At 42.6% G+C, this 20,132-nt stretch overlaps 1 protein-coding gene and 1 non-coding gene across 12 annotated transcripts in view; both read left to right on the top strand.

Annotated features, from left to right (window-relative positions):
• MRTFB (myocardin related transcription factor B) overlaps window positions 1–8,902 on the top strand; it is a 200,942-nt gene extending 192,040 nt beyond the window's left edge. For 10 of the 11 annotated variants that reach the window (XM_029576376.1, XM_029576373.1, XM_029576375.1 and 7 more), the window contains one exon: window positions 2,834–6,319. In XM_029576376.1, the coding sequence (XP_029432236.1) occupies window positions 2,834–3,366 (533 nt within the window). In that variant the 3' untranslated portion in view covers window positions 3,367–6,319. Of the gene's footprint in view, window positions 1–2,833; window positions 6,320–8,452 lie in introns of those variants that run through there. The other variant, XM_029576378.1, reaches the window with a different exon arrangement.
• A 7,051-nt stretch (window positions 8,903–15,953) lies between these two features.
• Window positions 15,954–16,025, top strand: TRNAT-CGU. The gene has a single exon. It is a non-coding gene; the product is annotated as a tRNA-Thr (tRNA).
• The last annotated feature ends 4,107 nt before the right edge of the window (window positions 16,026–20,132 follow it).

Consider the following 20,132-nt stretch of genomic DNA (forward strand, 5'->3'; position numbering starts at 1 on the left):
ATCTCAAATGTATAGCCTCGAAGTGAGAAAACAAAGTTTGACATAAAATCAGCAACAAAGCGATTAAACTCAAACTTCATCAAGCTTAACATGTTTTGTTTAGATTCCATTGAAAAGATTGATCAGTAGAAACTAAACAAAGAAATGGAAGCCATAACGGGGGAAAAGGTTGGCTAGATCCGAGCTATTTGAACTGATGGGAAAACACGTAGCATGGGGGATCTAAGTGAGAAACCGGCGTTGTCCTAAACTCCCAAAATAGGGAAGAATGCATTTCCTGCTTGTGACATCACAGTTCATTTTGAACCCTTACCTGCCGACGCCCCAGCAGTAGAGCAACATCTCTGCTCATGCCCGCTCCTGCCTCTCAACGAAATTGAGAAATAAGAAGCGCCAAGCTGGGTGATTATAGCCGAGGCACGCGCGTTAGTGGTGTGACGAGAAGATAGCAGCGTTTATAGGAAGGTTAGTACAGACCAAAGCATAGCAGTCGAGGATTTTAAAAAGGTGTTTTCCCAGGTATTTATACGTGGCAATAAGTGGCTGTTGATGAGCCATGGCCGTCTTGGGGAGTTTTTTTGTTAATGGAAGGGTGGCAGACCTGTGTTTACCGGCGCATTGCCCAGCGATGTGTCATCCACGGCCAGATGAAAGTGGGCAGCGGTTGAAGCAAACTAAAAATTTTGCACCAGAACCAGTATCCCCCCTGTCTCTCTCCCCTCCGCTTCACTTTTGTAGTACCAGACTTGTAAGTTGAGGATCAGTTACGCTATTCACCAGAGGGGAAACATTTGGGAAGGTTTTATTTATTTTTATTTGTACAATTTTTATTTGCCATGGCACAGAAACAAGTTCTATCTCTACGGTTTACGGTAATCACATTTTAAGAACATGATAAAAAGGAAAAAGAGAATAACAATATATCTTAAAAATCGAAAGAATTAAAATTCAATCAAAAATTATTTAAATAGAGCTAAAATTAATTTTAAAAAGATAAGAACAGACTAAAAGCAGAAAACATAATCCTATAAAAGGCCTGGATTAAACTTCAGTGACTATCTCAAAAGTTTTGTTTAAAAAGCCATGTTTTAAGATCTTTCCTAGACCTCTTCAAGTTATCCTGCAGCCGTAGCTCTTGAGGCAGTTTATTCCAGAGGGACGGCCCCGCAATAGAAACTGCACGGGCCCTAACTTGGCTTAAATGTGCAGACCTTACTGTTGGAACTGTCAAGAGGGCTTTATTGGCAGGCCTTAGATTGCGTTGAGGGATATGTAGTTTTATAGTAGAATTTAACCAGGCAGAAGGTAACGTTTTATGGCGAGCAGTCAACGCCGAGTTACGTTTCGTCTCGCCGTCATAACACTGCTGATCCCGATGAGTGCTAAGATATAGGCGGTTGATGGGAAGCAGCTTTGGGATGTATCCGCGTGCTCAAACCCAGAGTGTTCCATTTTTCCAAAACACAATTATGTGGACTACTCAGGGAGGAACAAATACGGATTCACGCTGCAGGGTGGGGGCGGGGGAGCAGTTTAGACTGGACGGGCTAATTAGTTTGAGCCGATCTGTAATGACACTAGGCAACTTAAGTCAATTAAATTCAGACAAGCATCTTCGAACGTGGTGCGATGCGCGTCTGTAAAATTGCCTAGGGGTCCCGCGCAGCTGACTGGGTGTCAGAATCGCGCTTAAAAAAAGGTAATTGCTCTGCACTTCGGTACATGTAAGGCTGCGAGAATAATACCCCGTGCGTTTAAAAAGGTAATCCTGGTGACCTGCGTGTGTGCCGAGCACCAGGCTTTGCCCCTTCCACGCTCCGGAAATGGGGACATGGCGCAGTTTCCCTGCAGAGCTGGGGCGGGCAAGCTTATTTTCAAAGGGATACACGGCGAGCGGGGGAGAACGCGGGTGCTTTGGTACTCTGCGTACTCTGCATCTGCTACGAAGCGGGGGCCAAGCGCTCAATGAAATATCCGCGCTTACTTCCGCTCCCTCACCTAACTTCTCACCCCCCCCCCTTTTATTTTTTTTCACCCGGGGCAAAATATTTACCTGCATTTAGGGAGGGCGGTTTGCAAAGGAGTGTGTGTTTTTTTTGTTTGTTTGTTTTTAATGTTCTGTAAAACGCACATTTATCTGCTTTTAAAAAAAAAAGTTTGTAATTAGTTTAGAGAAAATCCCTTAACCTTTCAGCAGATTGAAGTTACAGCCAAGAAACTAACCTCACTGCACATGGTTTTCCATTTAAGTGTAAGCTGTTCTGGCCGAAAACAAAAGCGTTCGATTTCCGCCCCGTTCCAAGGTCTCGCTTGGCGCACGAGGAGATAACGGCTTTGCAGCTACCTCTGTTCCTAGCTCGGCAGCCGGTGTAGGGAACAAGGGATCAAAAGCTGCTTGGGTTAAATGTGTGAAAGAAAGGAAGGCAAGCCTCGGATGGGCGTCCGCGTGGGGGGGGGGGGGGGAATTGGCTTTTATTCCGATGTACGGTGCACCCCTTTTTATGAGGTTACAGTAAGATGAGCCTGAAGTTTGGGACCCAGTTGGTTTTTCAGAACAGACAAGCTATTAAATCTTCCCCCCCCCCCCCCCCCCCATGTCCTGTGTTCGTTGCAATCATCGGAAGACATCCTGAATTTTGTACCTTTTTTTTAATTTCCTCTGCGCATTCATTATATAAGCAGAGATTTTAACCCATAAACTGATCGGCAACTTCGGGATACCCTGTATCAACCATAACTTTTTACCATCAGATGAATACTTTAAAGGCAGCAGTGTATTAACAGAGCATATTAAATTGTTTCCTAACTTTCTCTAATTCTTTTATGCGAACAGAAATCTCTCCCCTTATCAAAGAAGAGCCGTCTCCCATTCTGAAGATGAGACCGGTTACTGCCAGCATCACCACAATGCCAGTGAACACTGTGGTATCTCGCCCGCCGCCTCAGATCCAAGTGGCACCTCCTCTGTCCTTAGAGCCATCGAACAGCTTGTCCATGAGCTTGGAAAACCAGCTCGAGGCTTTCCTGGATGGAACATTATCCTCAGGGAGCGACATTCCTCAACTGACCGGCAGCGAGGAGCGGGAACCCTATTCCCTTATAGAGGACCTTCAGAACGATCTGCTGGGCCACTCCGGCATTCTGGACCACGCACATTCACCCATGGAAACATCAGATCTGCATTTCACAGCAAGCAGCACCTGCTTGTCTCTGGACCTGCCCGATACAAACTTAGACAGCATGGAGTGGCTGGATATAAGCATGCCAAACTCTACTTCTGGGCTCACTCCTCTCAGCTCTACTGTCCCGAGCATGTTTTCCACCGACTTCCTGGATTCACAGGATCTGCAACTGCACTGGGACTAGATAAGTTAAGCCGACAAAAGCAGCCTTTGAGGATTTGTAATGCCTTTGAGAGGTCTGCAGCACCGCCGGCCCGTTGTTGCACGTTTTCGGGTTGCAAGTCAGGCAAAAATTGCACCTCGTTAACAATTTGAGAAAAAGAAAACAGCCCAGGAGCTAATTCTGCACGGATGTTGAAGCACGAGTTGCATCCAGGGGCCTTTCTCTGGTCTTCTGTCATCCACCCGGATCTGGCTCTTCAGAGAGATATGCTCTGCTGGTTAAGGATGAATAATTTTACTTCCTGGTGGAAGGACCCAGAGACAGGAAAGTATTACCCGACCAAAAAAAAAAAAATCATGAAAATGAGAAGGTATAAAAAAAAAAGCATCTGGAATTTTCCATATTAACAAGTTGCACCAGTTTCATGGTCCTTTTTAAGAAATTTATAGTCAGATTTTTTTTTTTTTTAAACCCCCTTCTTCCATCCCCCCCTTTGAAGCTGACAAGGAAAAACCTTTAGTCTGGGAAGGTTTGATGTTTGCTGCACTCAATTTTGTTCCTGTCAACAGCCTGAGCCAAGATTGCATCAAGTCCGTGATGTGAGGAGCACTGACCGGTTCAGTGAATCTTTACCTGGCATGGAGGTCTCTTCGCGTGTTGCACACAGACACGGGCTCTCTGTTAATGCATTCTCTCTTTGGGGGGGTTTGTTTTGAATAGTGAAGGGAGGTTACACGTGCGCATCCAAAGGGATCTTTATAGGGAGTAGCTGTCAACAGTCTGCTGTAAAAAAAAAAAAAAAAAAAAAAAAAGTATTTGGAGAACACTGAAATTCAGACAGCACTCTGGACTTAGTAGGCCTGGTTTAATATGTATATCTGACACTTCAGTTACACACTGTTTGGCAGTGTAACTTGTACACAGGTTATAGTGATTTTATTTTTCAGGGGGTCACTTAACAGCAGGAAACTACAAGGGTCATTCTGATAAGGATACAGTTTAGGATCGGTGACGCACAGTTCATCTAATTTCAGTGTAGTTTTATATAAAAGACAGCAAGGAAATCAACGTTCTGAATTGGCAGGAAAAGGGACACAGTTTCTCAGCTGTCCAACTGAGAATAGTGCTGGTTATGCTTACTTAAAGGAGGCATATTTCCTTTTAAGATAGCAGATCAAGTACCCCTGTTAGCAAAGGATCCACTTCTTACTTGTATCTGCGTGTGGAAGGCAGGATTTTATGGGTAGGGAAAAAAAATTAAAAAGAAATTGGAGCATTAGGTCAAGTAAAATTCATACACAGTGATGTGTTTAAGCGAGTTCCTATTGGACAGTTTGTGTATAGATAGAAAGGATGGGGCACCCTGAGTCCATGTCACTCATTCCAGGTTTGTTCTTTTGTTGACATTAATAACCCTGTGCTTTTTTTTTTTTTCCTTTTTGTAATTTTGTTTTAACAAAACTTAATAAAAAAAAAAAAAAAGCAGTTTTCAAAGAGATCTAGCCGGGTAACCTAGGGAGTTAGCCGCCTGGATCCATTCAAGATAAACGCGTTATTTCACAATGCGCTCGCTCTTAGCTGCATTAAAAAGAGCCATTCCTGGGGGGGGGGGGGAGCAAGGATATAGGTCAGGGGAGAAAACTACTTCCTTTTTAAAAATGGGTGTTGCATTAGCTCCTGAGTGCCAGAAGACTGGAGGGGGGGGCAGCCTGTGTGATGCCAGCGTTTCAAAAAGGGCTCAGAGGTGATCCAGGAAACTACAGAACAGTGAACCTGATGTTGGTGCTGGGCAAAATGGTAGAAAGTGTATTGTAAAGAACAGAATTTACTGAGCTAAATATTTCTGTGGACGACTTGTGGGGTTTTTTGGGGGTTTTTTTTCTCTCTGTACAAATGTATAACATTTTATATGGTGATAGACCAAAGATGCAGAACCACTAACAAAAAAAATAAAATAAAAGCCCCCCCCCCCCCCCCCCTTGCAACTAGCTGGTGCTTGAATGTGCCCGGAGATCACCTTGCCTGAAAAAAAAAAGAGCGTCTTTAGCCAATCCGGTCTGCAAATGGCCAGATTTGCACCGGGTCAGTTTGCGTTGCAGAAATGAGTCATTTTGTACAGCGGCGCAAGAGACCTGTCAACCCAAAATAGTAACCCCTTAAGAAATAAGATCGCCCAGTCTCAACCCACAAATAAATCCATTGTCATGGCTTTCGGTTTCATTTCCGTGATATGCCACCAGTGTTCTACCCCCAGGGGCTCTTAAACAGCTCTGCCCCCACTCAATAACGGACTCATTTTCATCAAATAAATGAACCAGTAGCTCCTGGGAGCCCCCAGGACTCTCCCTCCAGCACATCACCGCTTTGATTGGAAACGGCGTTGCAACAAAATCTCTCTCTCCCCAAAGCACCGTACGGTAATCTCCACATTAGAGACCTGATTAGTTTGTCCGTTTCGGAACAGCGTCTGTCGAAGAAAACCCGCAGCAGCTTGTTTTAGACTTTTTTTTTTTTTTCCTCTGGAATGTTCGATTCTGGCGTAGTCTTTGCTTAAGATTTTTGTTTTTCTTCTGGCATTTGGTGCAGTAGCCATTGTTTTTTTTTTTTTGCAGCACGGCATAAAATACAATTTCTGAAATAAGCAAAAGAAGTTAGCTAGCTGTTGCAGGACTGCTGCTCCAAAATGTAAAATTTGGCTGGCTGGGCAGGGGAAGAGAACAGATTGCACGGATGAAGTATTTTACACCAAATGTAGCCAGCTGGCTTAGGGCAGCCTAAAGAAAGCATTTAAATGTGTTACCAGTGACATTTTCATATGCCCCTTTCCCTTACAAAAAAAAAAAGTTCAACCTACACCAAAGTTTAACATAAAACACAATTTATTTTATTATACCACTTATGTTTATTGCATGCATTATTGCATGCAAGTTTATGAAGAAAAAAAAAACACTTTCAGGACATAATTCATCTTAATGCTAAAAAGAGGATTTTATTTACTTTTTTACTTAGAAGAGGCACGGATCAATAGCAGCATAACAGTGTCATCTCCCAGCACATGCATGTGTCCTCCAAATATTAACACTAAATTAAGACACAACCAGAATAAGCTAATCAGCTGCTGTGAGGCCAGGGCAATTAAAAATCCCAGCCTGTTTTCAATGGCAGTGCGTTAAATCACATTTTTGTACATAAAACTCTACCTGCCTAAACTGGATCCAGGGATTTTCAGCAAGAGCTGCAAATGGGTCGGGTTTTTCAGGATATCCACGACAAAAATGCATATGCAGATACATCCGATAGATGTGGTCTGAGAGCAAGGCTGAATTGTGCAGCTTGGTTACCCTGAAAATCCCCACTCATTGGTCGATTTTGGAAGGGGCTTACGTTGGGAACCCTCGAGGCTAAATCCGAAAGACGGCATTATCACTTTTTTTTTTTTTTTTTTTTTTAAATCTTCTGAGCAAGTTTGAAGCAAATTGAAACTGGAACATAATCTTTGGATATAGTCTTCTGTCCTCAGGATGAAAACAACTTAAAATGTTAGAATCATGTTTGTTCGGTCAGCTTGTAAAGTATAATATTGCCTTTGCAGCCTGGCATTTTAGACTGCATTCTGGCTCTGATTTCATGCTTTCGCCTTTATTTTGTCATCATAATAGGATGAGAGAACATCGGTAGCTTTTGTGCCTAGGCAAATGTGCTGTGCATATATCCAAGGAAACTGGTTTGCAACCAATTTTTGTTTGTAAGTCAAACAGTGCTTTCTCGGTGGTCTCCCTGAACCAGATTGTATGAAAGAGCAAATGCCACATCGTAACGCACAGGGAGCAAAACCTATAGCTTTAAATCTGAGGGGTATGGAAGATCTTTTTTTTTTTTTACTGCAGTGGCCGTGAAATAGAAATCTTATGTTTAAAAAAAAAAAAAAGTTAATGCAGTCTCTCTCAGAGGATTTAGCTTTTGGGTCAGTACTGAAATTATACAAATACCCTGATTTCTGAAACCTGTTTGGTTTTTTTCTTTTAAATAGGAATAAGATATTCAGAAGGTACAATCTCTGTTGCCACAATAAAAAAGGAAAAAAAAAAAAACCGCTAAAGAGAGGGACTTTAGAGCTGAGAAGTATCCTGCTAGGGCTGTGCAGAACTGATTTTTGTTTTGCTATGTGTTTAACTAGCGCTTAAGCCAAAGCTGAAACATTTCATTTGTGATGCATTTCTGGTGACCATTGTGTAAATCCAACTGGATGATTTCTTTGAATTTAATTTCTACTTTAAATTTCTTTTAGGGGGGGAAAAAAAACCCCCAGTAAAACAATTAACACGGTCTGAGCTATACAATGGCATTGAATCACTTTAGGGAGAGGGGAGGGGGGCTTTCGGATCGTGATCCATGTTTGCAGTTTATAGATTTGAAAAAAAACCACATGTTTTCTGTCTCTTTTTGAGGGTTGGGGGTTTGTGCAGTGATTAAATATCAGATGGTGCCTGCGATACCCAATGCAAAACTCCAACTGATGGATAAATAAAACAGCTTCTATCCCGCCCCTTCCGGTCATGGATAAAGGTGATCAGCAGGGCAGTCCTGGCGTTTACCCCATAGCTTGCGATTCTGATTTCCCTTAAATAATAATTTTAAGGAATCGGGAATACAAGTTCACGTGAGCCATGGGGGTTGAACCAGAAAGGGGCGTGGCCAGCCTGAAACTACAGAGCCCTTCGGAAAGTCCTAAGCCCCTAAGGCCTTGTTTACTAAGCTTTCTTCCCATGGACCCAGAATGAGTAAAAATAAATAAATAAAATAAAATGCAAACTTGTAACTCAGACTCTTAATGTTGCATGCATCGGTTCACTTGTAAAACCCAATCACTTGTAAAACTTGCTCATCCTTGTTTCTAACTTCCTCCCCATTGGGGAGGCAAAAAATGGAAGCTGCAGGTATTTCTGAAATCATTTTAAAGTTAAACAGTGCTGGGTTGTGGTGTGTGTTTGTTTTTTTTTCTTCCTTGAGAAGTGGTTTATTTTGTAACAGAAGCTTTGACCTTTCCATGGGCCGGCATGCCCTGTTTTTTTATTTATTTTTTTCCTAACTGCCCTTACTTTTACAGTAGGGGATGCTTGCTGTCAGAAGGGGGCTTCTCTGCATGGTCCCATTAATGTCTCAGCATCTCACGGAGCGGAGGAAAAAACCGAAGAAAGACCATTTTGGCTGTGGAGTGCCGTGCGACTTTGCACTAGTTTATCCAACAGAAGTGGGCTACCCGGTGTGGTGACGGCAATCTGGCACGGGGTCCATTTGTGTAATTGCCTTTCTATATGATGCCTTTGTATTTGCTGTTTGCACCCCTGAAATGGATTCCATATCATGTCTGAATGCCATACATTTTGCACATTGTATATATGTAATGCATATTGTATTTTTATATGTGTAACACATCATCAGATATTTTGTACAGATAATGGCAATGGTATAGCTACTGAGGAAATGTTTGATATATCTGCATTTTTTTTTTTTTGCGCAATTCTTTTGTCTCCAAATAAAATTAGATGTACTGTGATTTTTGGGGTTTGTTTTTTTTTGCATACATATTTAATAGTTATTTTCCTAATTATTCTGAAGGAGGATTTTGTTCAGGCAGCCATCTCTCGCCAAATGCAGATTAAGAAAAAAAAAAACAAACACTCTGATCGCTTCATGAAAATCCCTTCGTCATCAAAATCATTCGAGCTGTTTGCCAAGAAATTATTGGACAGTAAATTGCCGCCAGATGTGCATCTGTGGTATTCTGCGGTGTTGAGCGTCACGGACAGAGCTGTTTTCAGGGCTGGCCTGGCGGAAGCGTCAGTAAAGCTGTGGCTCGTTCGGGAAGCGCGAGCAGAATGTGATGTCACATTCGGGACAATTCCGTCCTCCTGGCTACATGTAACGCACACACACACATAGGAAAGGTTTAGATTGGAGGTCAGTAACACAAACTAGTGTGCCTGTGGTGCTAGACCACTTGAATACATAGGTTAAGTAACAGAAAAAAAATATATATATGTCAATACTGGGGGGTGTTTTATTTTTTTATTGGACTGACAATATATGTCTTGACCAGCTTTATTTTTTTTTTTTTTATTTAAAAGTATTTGTTACCTGCCCTTCCTAAAGGTTCGGGGTCAGGTACAATAAAACAATCATAATTATTAAAACAAAATGACACAAACATCAAAACTAATGCCTATATAAGATGGGATAATGGAGACGAGAGCTACGTTCCACTTGGAGTAGAGAAGGGAGTATTGGCTCCCAAAACCTAGTCAAGAAATATATATATTAGTCCAACAAAAAGGTTTCACCTAGTATTTATTTTTTCTTTAACTTTTTATTTCTGTGTAAGTCACTAACGAGGCATTATGGCTGATGTTCTCATCTACCAAGCGGCTGGGGGCCATGTGAGGCGGATGGAGCAGAGAGCTTAAAAGAGAAGAAACATAATTAACAGGATTTCTTTCTTCTTAACACTGAGGTGTGAAACAAGTTCTGCAGATTCCGCAGTCCTCCTCTGAATGCAGAATATCTCCTTTGTAAATTAATTTACAAGATGCTTTACCCACAGTGCCATACTAAATACCTGCACGGAGGGGCGGCAGTTACTGCCCTTAACATAAGGCTTGGGGGTAACCTGCACGGAGCGGCAGTTATTACCAAAAGAAACTTGCTGGATGGACCATTTGGTCGTCTTCTGCCGTCCTTACTATATTACCCTGCCAGCTTACAACCCACCATGCATTCGGTATTGTGCACAGACTGGCATAACTGTAAGGGTGACGACTTTTCTTGGTTCCTGGACGTGCAATGAAAGCTCCCAGAATTTTAGCTCAGGTGAAAGAGGGCCAGTTTTATTGGGTGTAAAACGACGGATGAGGGTAGAGAAGTTTCTTTCTGTATAATCCTGTACAGTGGCTGGTAAGCACAAGATTTCCTCTGGTTCTGCACGGATTCTTATCCTCAACTTTTTCTTTTCCAGACCACTAACTTTTCTCTCTGTTGGAAAAAAAACAACCTTTGACTGAGGCCTTCATTGAAAAGAGAATTTTCTTTTAATAAAGAGGAGCCCTAGTCTGTCTCCTAAGGTAGTTTGGTAACAACTCAGTACTGTATATGCCAGCTGTAATTATGATTTTTTTTTAAGTTTTATATAGCATTTACATTCTGCTTTTCCAAGCATTTGCTCAAAGTGGAGACCACAGCATTTATAAATCAGTCCATAAAATTAAAAAGCTGGTCAAATAACTATGACTGGGTAAAACATAACACATGTAACTATCACTTGTTGCCTTAAATGGCCCAAAGCTGTGTTTATTTTCCAGTCCTGGTTTTACCTCCCCTGCATGCATGATCTACTCTTAGAGAAATCAGAGCCTACAACGCCAATCATGCAAAACCAGGACTGAATCAGCCTGACCAGAGGAGATGGCTCCAGAGGTGACCCCTAACCATGTCAAGAATCACACCACAAGCTATTAGAGGTGGCTCTATGTCTGTACAGTGTAACCAAGTTGTTAAAAGCAGGCACAGAAATCTTCTGCCAAATAGTGGGAAAGAATCTCATTCTCTGCTTTTTTATTTTGTGGGATTAGATACATGTTGGCATCTTCATGATCCATTGTGCTTTTGTATTTTAAGACCTTGTCTATTTGTGACTTCGAGCACCGCATAAAATCCCACCTTTTGGAGGCTGCTTTAAAATTTGAGCCTTCCATTTTCCCTGATCGTGGCCTCTCTGATTTTTAACCCTTTCATGGTATAAATAAATAATGTTCCCCTCTTTGGCAGCTTCTCTGTGCTTCCCAAGGAGGCTGTAGGCTCCACGGAGCAGGGACTGTCTCCCATGTACCTCTGTGCAACGCTGAGCATGTCTTTAGCACGACAGAAATGATTAAGGGTGCTCTCTACCCAGCCCCTCACATGGCTTCTTTCCCCCACTGTAGCGCCTTGCAACCAATTATTGGCACAGCCCTGCTCCAACCCGCAGGGGCCAACTTCTTATCCTGCAAACGGCTGGGATAACTTTTCATTTTACTCTGGTCACGCAATAAAAGCAACACAGATTTGACCCTGAGCATCTGATTTGCCACTGCCAGAAGAAAAGAAACATCCGTGCTGGGTTAAAAAAAAAAGACAAATTTGAAAAATTGGTCTTTGCCCTTGTCTGAATACATTTTAAAAACTGTGTGCCCTGTTGTCTAACTGCACCTTCAAAAGACATTTGGCTGCAAGAAGTGTTTGCTAAGCTGCTGTATTAGCTGGGGGTGTTTTCCTATCTTAACTGCTCTCCGCTCTGCATGTATACTTTGGGTGTTTTTTTGCATTTCACATCATGTGATGTGGCAATGTCACTTTGCATGCACTGAGTTATAGCTATTGGCCATGGCTAGCTTTTTTTTTTGTTGTTGTTGTTGATGCACTGCTCTGGTTCTTGGAAAGAGCTAAACGGAGTCATTCTATCCTGTTCCCCCTAAGTACTTTTCTTACACGTTACCTTTTTTTTTTTTTTAACGGGATCTTTTATCACATGCTGAATGCTTGTGATCTCTGGAAAAGGGAGAGCGAGCGAGTGGCCCGGAGACACGCCTGACACCTCCGCCTCTTCTAACCGGTAAAGGGGGCAGTGCCCGTCATGCCAGCACTGGCGGTCTCTTGAGGGGCAAGAAATCCAAGTGCTGTTCCTTTATGCATGCTACAGGCTTACAATTATCAGGGTCTGAAGCTACGCCCACAAGGTCAGCTGTTCAACATGACCGACATCTGGTACACATCTGGAATGGGTGAAACGTACTTGGCAGCAAGAACAGATGTTATCGTGTTAGGATTTCTTCTTTGCTGGCAGTTGGATAAAAGCTGAATCTGTTTAATCTATGTATTTATATTTTTTTTATGTATCTATTTTGTAAAACTTATAGGCCAGTTTAGCAAACTATCCAAAGTGGTGCTGGAAGTGCAAAAGCCAAACACCTAGCACCTCTCGGAGCCAAGCCTCTGGCCTCAAAATCCCCTATCGATCAGCCCCGCTGAAATTCAGCAAAGGTCTTCCCCCTGCTACATTACATCAAGCCAGCAAATGATGCCCACAGCCACATAACGCCCAGACAGCACCAGAACCCCCTCACCAGTTGTACGGCTATTTCAGTACCTCCAGTAAATAAATCCTCCCTGTTTAAAACCAATCTAAACCCACCACCCCTCCCCTGCCCAACTTCCTAAAGCCCAAAAAGACAGCAAATCCCGTCCCACCCTTACAACCTATACTTCCACCAAAAACACATCCGCAAGATCCAAACCACCCCTCACCCTTACCCCAGTAACACAAACCCCATTTTGGGTCCATCTTTCACCAGTCCGCTTCAACAAAAATCTGCTCTTTCCCAGGTAAAACGGAAGTACTTAAAACAGAAATTCCAGCAAAAAAAAATGTTTCTAAATGCTGTTGTCAATTAAACCTAACTCGCAAGTCCCTCTTTTTCATTCTAATTTATATTTTATTCCTGAGGAGCTGCTGCTGTTTACTGCTTTTTTGACAGCTCCTCTTAGTTACTCACACTATTATAAATCACAAGGAGCAGATGCCTTTTAACACATACAAAGAGTACCCAGTTAAGTGGCTGCAAAGGCTAGGACTCTTCAGCATGGATAAGTAGCCTAGTGGTTAGAGCAGCAGGCCATGGACCAGGGTTCACATCCTACTGTCACTTCTCATGACCTTAGGCAAGTCACTTGACCCTCCATTGCCTCAGGTACAAGCTTAAGATTGTGAGCCCTCTGGGGACAGGGAAAATACCTACCCAAGTACCTGAAAGCAGAATATAAAAATCTAAAATAAAATAAGGAGATTGCTGTGAGGCCACAAGATGTCTTTAAAATCATGAGTACAGTGGAATAGGTAAAGAGAGGATGGTCATTTACCCTTTCAAACAATACTGAAACAAGGGGCCACTCCATGAAACTAACAACCAGCAGCTGTAAAACAAAATGTAGAAAGTATTTTTTTTCACTCTGTGCACAATCAAGTTATAGAATTAAGTGCCAGAGGGGGTGGCTAAGTTCCTGGAAGAAAATAATTATTAGCCAGGGAGAGTTAGGGAAAGGCATATCCCTGGGAGCAAGAAACAAGAAACAGAATTACTTTTTGGGATTTACCACATGCTCATGCCCTGAACTGGCTGCTGTTGGAGACAGGATGCCGGGCTCCATGGACCTTGGTCTGACCCACCATGGCACTTCCTATGTTCTTGGAACAAAATCGGGGGATAACTAGTATACAATCAACATAGAACAACGACTAGCTATGTAAATGGATGTTTGCTGCACAAATTAACAAGATTCGATTTTACTGATAAAATAATGTATTCTATTCAATCTACAACTAATTAATAACTGTGTGTATAAATCAATTTTTTATATAGAGATAAGACCTCAGTATTGGCAAGAGTTCTGAAAAATCAGAAACTTCTTGTTAGCCAATTGTTGCAGTCACCGGTCTTATACTTCTAATTTTAATTTTTAATAAAATTACCTGAATTTTAATTTTTAATAAAATTAAGGTGCCAAGTTCTGAAGAAGCCCAAAATACTAGGAGCCCCTGTGCTGCTTTCTGATTTCCAGCTGCCAAACCCCTCATCCCCAATCTTAAATCCTGCAGCTGTAATAAGTGGTGTGCAACGATCCTGCCTTTAGGGGTTACTGTCTGTCCTGTTCTCTTAACCTTATCCTAAACCCGAAGGGATCATTTTCTTCAACATCAAAAACAGACCTACTAGATCAGGCTCTGGGCACTATCAAAACCACACAATTATGATTTATCATTCTACTAGAAGTAGGCAGCACTGCACAGATATACACGAGACATTATCTGCTCCAAGGAGCTTACAATCAAAAGGGTTATTTATGCCCACAAAGATTTACAGTAATTTCGGTGGGCAAATAATAGCCTAGCACACACACACCCCTTTTTTTTTTTTTTTTTGGAAGTGAAAATAATTCTCAACCTCTTTTATAAGCAAGCGGGCAAGATTGCAGCTGTCCCTGCAAAAAAATAATAAATGGGCGTCACATGATCTCTTCTGTCCAATCACAGTACCAAGCTCCCTTGGTTCCCAAACTAAAATAATTAACAGACGGCAATATAACGATAGTTTATCTTACCATGCACTACAGTTCTCTCCTTTTTTCAGATATAATTGCCCTACTCGGGGCTTTTAAAAGGGGCAACACAAGTATGGGTGGGGGCTACTATGCTGCCATTATCACCACAGTGGCGGAAGAAAGCTCCCATACGAGAGCCCCCCAGGCAGGCAGCAATGATATCGAACAGGAGTCATCCATCCAGGGCACCATTTACACGAGCTGACAATGGTCTTGGCTCTGTTATCAAATGGTGCAGACGGCTGCATTCGACATTATTACAGGAGGCAATGGACCACAGGTGTCTTCCTTCCAGTTTGGAAACAGAGAATAAAGGTGAAAGGGTTGTGAGAAAACCTGCCTGCCCAAGATCCAGCATCCCCACACCAGTTCCCAACCAGAACTGCTAAGTGATCCAGCTCTCTGGAGGGACATTTTAGAGCAATCCTGTATTTCTGAGAATCCTAGCCTAAGGTTAGAAACTCAGATTGTGCATCCTCTGCGGACAGGGAAATACCTGCAGGACCTGAATGTAATCTGCTTTGAAAGGGCCTGAGAGGTGGAATGTAAAATCAAATGATAATGCATTATATGGCTCCCTGCAGTACTGACGTCCGTGGTTAGAATCCGGGACTACAACTACCACACTGCTTTGCAATGTAAGTTCAAAACCAGGACTGGCCAAAAATAGTCTCCCCCCTCCTGGAACTGGGTAACTTGGCAGCTCTGCCTCAGTCAGGTCACAGTCTTGGGGGGGGGGGGGTATAAGCAAACACCCCATTTTCACATTAAGACAACCGAATTTACAGAACTTATTACAAACCCTTCAGACCCTTTATTTCTCAATGGCTCTGTTTCAGCATCAGAACAATCTGCATATTCCTTTCTTACCAGTGAACATAAAAACCAGGGGGTTTAACAACATCCTGTCCTGGGACCGCCGCTTTATTCCAGATCACTTGGACCCGTTGAGCCAGTTTTGGGGTTTGCCCGATTTCCTCCATGCATTTTTAGGGGAAATTCAAAACCGCATCTACATGCATGAACGGGATCAGCTTGTTCGGTCGACCAGATAGGGGCCAAGCACTCCTAGCAGGCACAAGAAGTAGAGAGCGGCCACTGTTCCTCCGCTTTACCTGCATTCTTTCTTCCCGGTTTGCTGTTTCGCTTTTACGCTGCGTGCGGATAAACGAGGTCTCAGCCGCGAGGCGCGGTGTCCCAGCGCCCGTCGGCTGCATTAGGGGGGCACCGTGCCAGGGAGGGCAGCTTTCCGCCCAGAACGTGCAAGCATGCAGCCGGAGAGGCACGAGTGACAGCCCAGGCGGGAAGTGCGCGAGGAGGCGGGGCGCTGAGTCTCTCGGCCCTGACAGCGAGCGTGGGTAGCACGCGCGCGCGCGCGCGCGCAGCTATACCAAGGACCAAGGAGGAGTTTTCAGGGCGCAGGCGCGGTGGCCTAGTGGTAAGGCGTCGGTCTCGTAAACCGAAGATCGCGGGTTCGAACCCCGTCCGTGCCTGGCGCGTGCTTGTGCACGTGCTCGCTCCCCCGAGAGCTCCATTTTTATCCGTAAGTTTTCTGCTTCTGCGGGCGCCCTTTCTGGGGCTGGTAAAGGGAAAGCGATTCTCGTTAGAAGGAAGCTCAGTCTCCCAATGCTAGTTAGATAGAGCCGTGAACTTCTGCTCTCTCCTTGCTTTGCAATAAAGAATTTCAGCTCTCGTTTCATCTTCCTCTTAAAATGCAATTGTTAATCTGTTACCATACAAGTATTCCGTGTTGCTTTAAAACGTTTCACTTAGCAATCATTACTTCACTTGGCCACTTGGCTAGGTAGAAATAAAACTCCACCAAATTTTGTATTGACCGAAAGGAGCAGAACTGCGGGAGGCGCACATGTGTCACATTAGACCGGTAAAAAGCAGCAGCTACAACTTGTTCCTTGCTCTGTACTTTTACTTAGCAATCAAATGCATAGGAACTGTAATGTATAAGAGACCCTATGCGGGCTGCCTGAACCCAAGATGATAATGCAGACACATGTCAGGCGTGGTAAAGATCCCTTTTCTGCTCTTGGTCTATAATCATTATAATTGCCATTGACCATCAGTGTCCTTGTTAACGTTAATGAGCATGTGGTGCCTAACCCAGGCACAGTATTGTTTAAGAAAACAAAAAGCAAACGACATATATATATTTTCGTAACAACGTTTTAGTCTTACTACAAAGATATACCCTATCTTTTTTATGCTACTTTTTCACCATCCAGATGAAGGGAGTATATCTTTTGAAAACTGGGCACGAATGTATGGCCTGCAACCTCTGTGCAGATCTTTATTTCTATGGATTCAAGCAGGACTAATAGGATGATCCCAGCATGACAATTCACAATGCTTGTGAATTGTCCTATATGTGAAAAATAATCTGACCAACAGAGGACACCAAATGCATATGAAAGAATTAGAATTAAAATGCCTTGAGTTTCAAGTGCTTCAAAAATCTGCTTGCCCTTGATTAACTTGCTACAGTCGGAAAGGCACCATTATTGTTATCTTATACTTTTATACTGCCTCCTTCAAGCAAACCTTTGACCCGAAGTGGATCACAAGATCCTAATTAATACATCAGTAAATAATTCTTACATAGCATCATAATAAAATACAGTACAGCAGGAAAATGCAACAATAACAACATCTAAAAATGCAAGCAACAGAACCACAACAAGGTCCATTCACACACATGAAGGCAGGCACCTCCTCTTCCTTTTGTCTCACTCAGTTAGGGATACTGCATTGCGTGCCTGACACAGGCCCACACAAGAAAAGAATGAACTGGGAAATGTAACAGGACTTGTAAGAACTGTGAGATCTGCTGCCAATTATAACCGTAAATTCCATGTTTATAATTGTATTATGCTATAATGTTATTTATCTACTTTCTCCCTTCCCAGTTCTTCCTTGTTAGTTTGCCTTATGTTCCGTTTTATGTACTGCACAGTTTTCATTTTATGTTATGCTTCTGCGCCTGTTGCATGTAAACCGATGTGATGTCCTTCGAACATCGGTATATAAAAGTCATAAATAAATAAAACAATTATATTTCCTGTATGAAAAATACAGATTGCCAGCGTACTGATTTGAGACAAGGAAACTAACTATGATGGCAGATAACGACCTCAAGGTCCATTTACCAATTTGCCCTTCCTGTTGCAAGACCACAGACCCTACTTGATCTCTGGCTTTGCCTTCAGTTCTTCACCACTGAGTATCCTCTTGGCTTAGCCCCAGGTTTGTTTTCTTTTGAATTCTGAGACTGTTTTGGACGCCACCACCTTCCCTGCAAGGCTGTTCCATTCCATTTATCTGCCATCCTTTCTAAGAAGAAATATCTCCTTACACTGCTCCTTAGTCTACCTCAATTGGACATCATGTCACGACCCATCATGGAACTTCCTTTCCGCTGAAAAAATGTTTACTTCCACTACTGTTGTGGAGGTGAAAATAGTACCAGAATTTGATGAAGCATGGGGTAGGCTCAGAGAGCAGGGAGTGTGGCAAGCCTTAGAGCAGGTAGGATCTGCAGTGTTGCTGACCAGACGTACCTTGTCTGTCATCATTTTCAGTTTCTGTGCAAATCTGAGATCTGATTGCAAAAGCAATAACTCACATTCAAGCAAGAGCCCGAAGATCGCTACATCCATGGCATATAAGCCAGATGCTTGCAGCTACCTTTGGGGAGCAGCAAAGTAATTTGACTAGGATGTCTATTGAACTAGAGATTTAGGTGACAGTTTTCTGAAGGACATGTTTAGGGGATGGAGCACAGGCAAGTGTTTTTGACTTTGCATGCTTTCTCTGTGCGGGCATCGGCTTATGAAAATACTTAGGACGGACCTTCCCTATTCCAGATGTTGCAGAACTGGAGGAGATTCACATAGGGATAAGGAAGGATGAAATGAGTCTGATAATGTATTGTGGGTGGGGCCCATCCTAGAATACCGTATTAAAGGGGATTGACACAATTTTTCTGAGATGTCCAGTGCCTCTTAATTATATTTATAGAACATAACGTGCATTTAGCTTCGCTTCAATATGAATAGAGGTTCATCAGATGGTAAAATGTCTCTGTGTGTTGTGGTTTGTGTTTTCTTTATGTGTCTTCTCTTCCTCTCTTCTTTAACTTTGGAATGGCTGGACTTAGTTCCACCAAAGTTTGGGATCAATATAGTAAGGAGAGTAAAACTTTGCACAGATAGCTTTGCGCACTAAATCAGCGTTTGATGTGCCCTATTTGCGATAAATTGAGCATGCATGGCCATCATTGCGAAGTTTTACTCCTTCTCAAATAGTTACATTTTGCACATAGATTTTCATGGAGTGGCAGAGTAGTGGTTAGAGCAGTGGGCTGTGAACCAATAACACGGAGGTTCAATGCCTACTGCCACTAGGTGTGACCCTGGGCAAGTCCCTTTACCCTCCATGTCTCAGATACAAACTTAGGGAATAGGGAAATACCCAGAGTACCTGCATGTAATATGCTTTGAAGTGTTTGGAAAAATCAGAATGCAAAACTGATAGAAAACCTATGTGCAACATTACCTTTGCAGCCAAAATTTCACCAACGAAATAAGTAAACTTCAATGAAGTGTATCTATTTTGCAGATAAAATTTCCTATAACTAAATTTTGTATACTGTTTTCCTACCCAGCTCATTTGCATGGGCAAAACATAGCATGCAAAATTCAACAGCTCAGTTTAGTTATGCGTGGAGGTAGGTCTTTGGGGGGCACCAAATTGTTTAGCTTTTCAAAGCTGGTGAGTGATTTGGTGGGAAGGCGCAGGAGGGGGCATTATAGGCTCTTTTTATAACAAATGCATGAGTGGGGGGGGGGGGGGGGGGGGGAGGGGTTGAAACAAGGTTGCCTAGAATGTCACACTTTTTCTACTGGTTCTAAAATTTGCCCCAAGTCAGTGAATATCTTCCTGCTGAAAATGGTTGTAAGTCAGGGGTACTAAAGTTAGCTGGCAACAAGAACCATTTAAGTCAAAAATGTCACTGCTGATCCCTCTTTCCTCCCCCCATTTGATCTTTCTGTTCCCCACCAACTGCAGACTGGGTCAGGTGACTTAGCAGCATTAGGCAGGCTAGTGAAAAAGGCATTGGAGACTGTATGCTTGCCACCCTGTCCTGAATTTAGATGAATCAAACCCACCCCCACCATAACTGCTCAAACTCTATATGCATATCAGCAAACACACAGTATCATGTGGTTTTTTTTACCTCTGTTTACATTTGCCTAATATTATGCTCTCACAGTGGGAAAGGTAAATACAAGAGTCTTTTTATGAAATATTTTATAAAACTGCTTACTGAATAATAATTTAAAATGCTGACAGATGTTTTTTCCAAAGATGCCCATTTTCCTTTAAGCCCACAGTTGTGATATAGGATACGGTTAGCATTCTGAGTTGTCAATGATTCTTGTGTACAATGGTATGAAAGCTGAAAGGGGCAATTAGAATTCCACTTAGAACAGTTTCCAAGATCCAGAGTCAGAGAGAAATCTGTGGATTTCTAGAAGTCATAGTACAAATGCCTCCAGAATAATGAAACCCTTTAAATATATATC

The sequence above is a fragment of the Rhinatrema bivittatum genome, chromosome 14 (assembly GCF_901001135.1).
Source record: "Rhinatrema bivittatum chromosome 14, aRhiBiv1.1, whole genome shotgun sequence".
NCBI lineage: Eukaryota > Metazoa > Chordata > Amphibia > Gymnophiona > Rhinatrematidae > Rhinatrema > Rhinatrema bivittatum.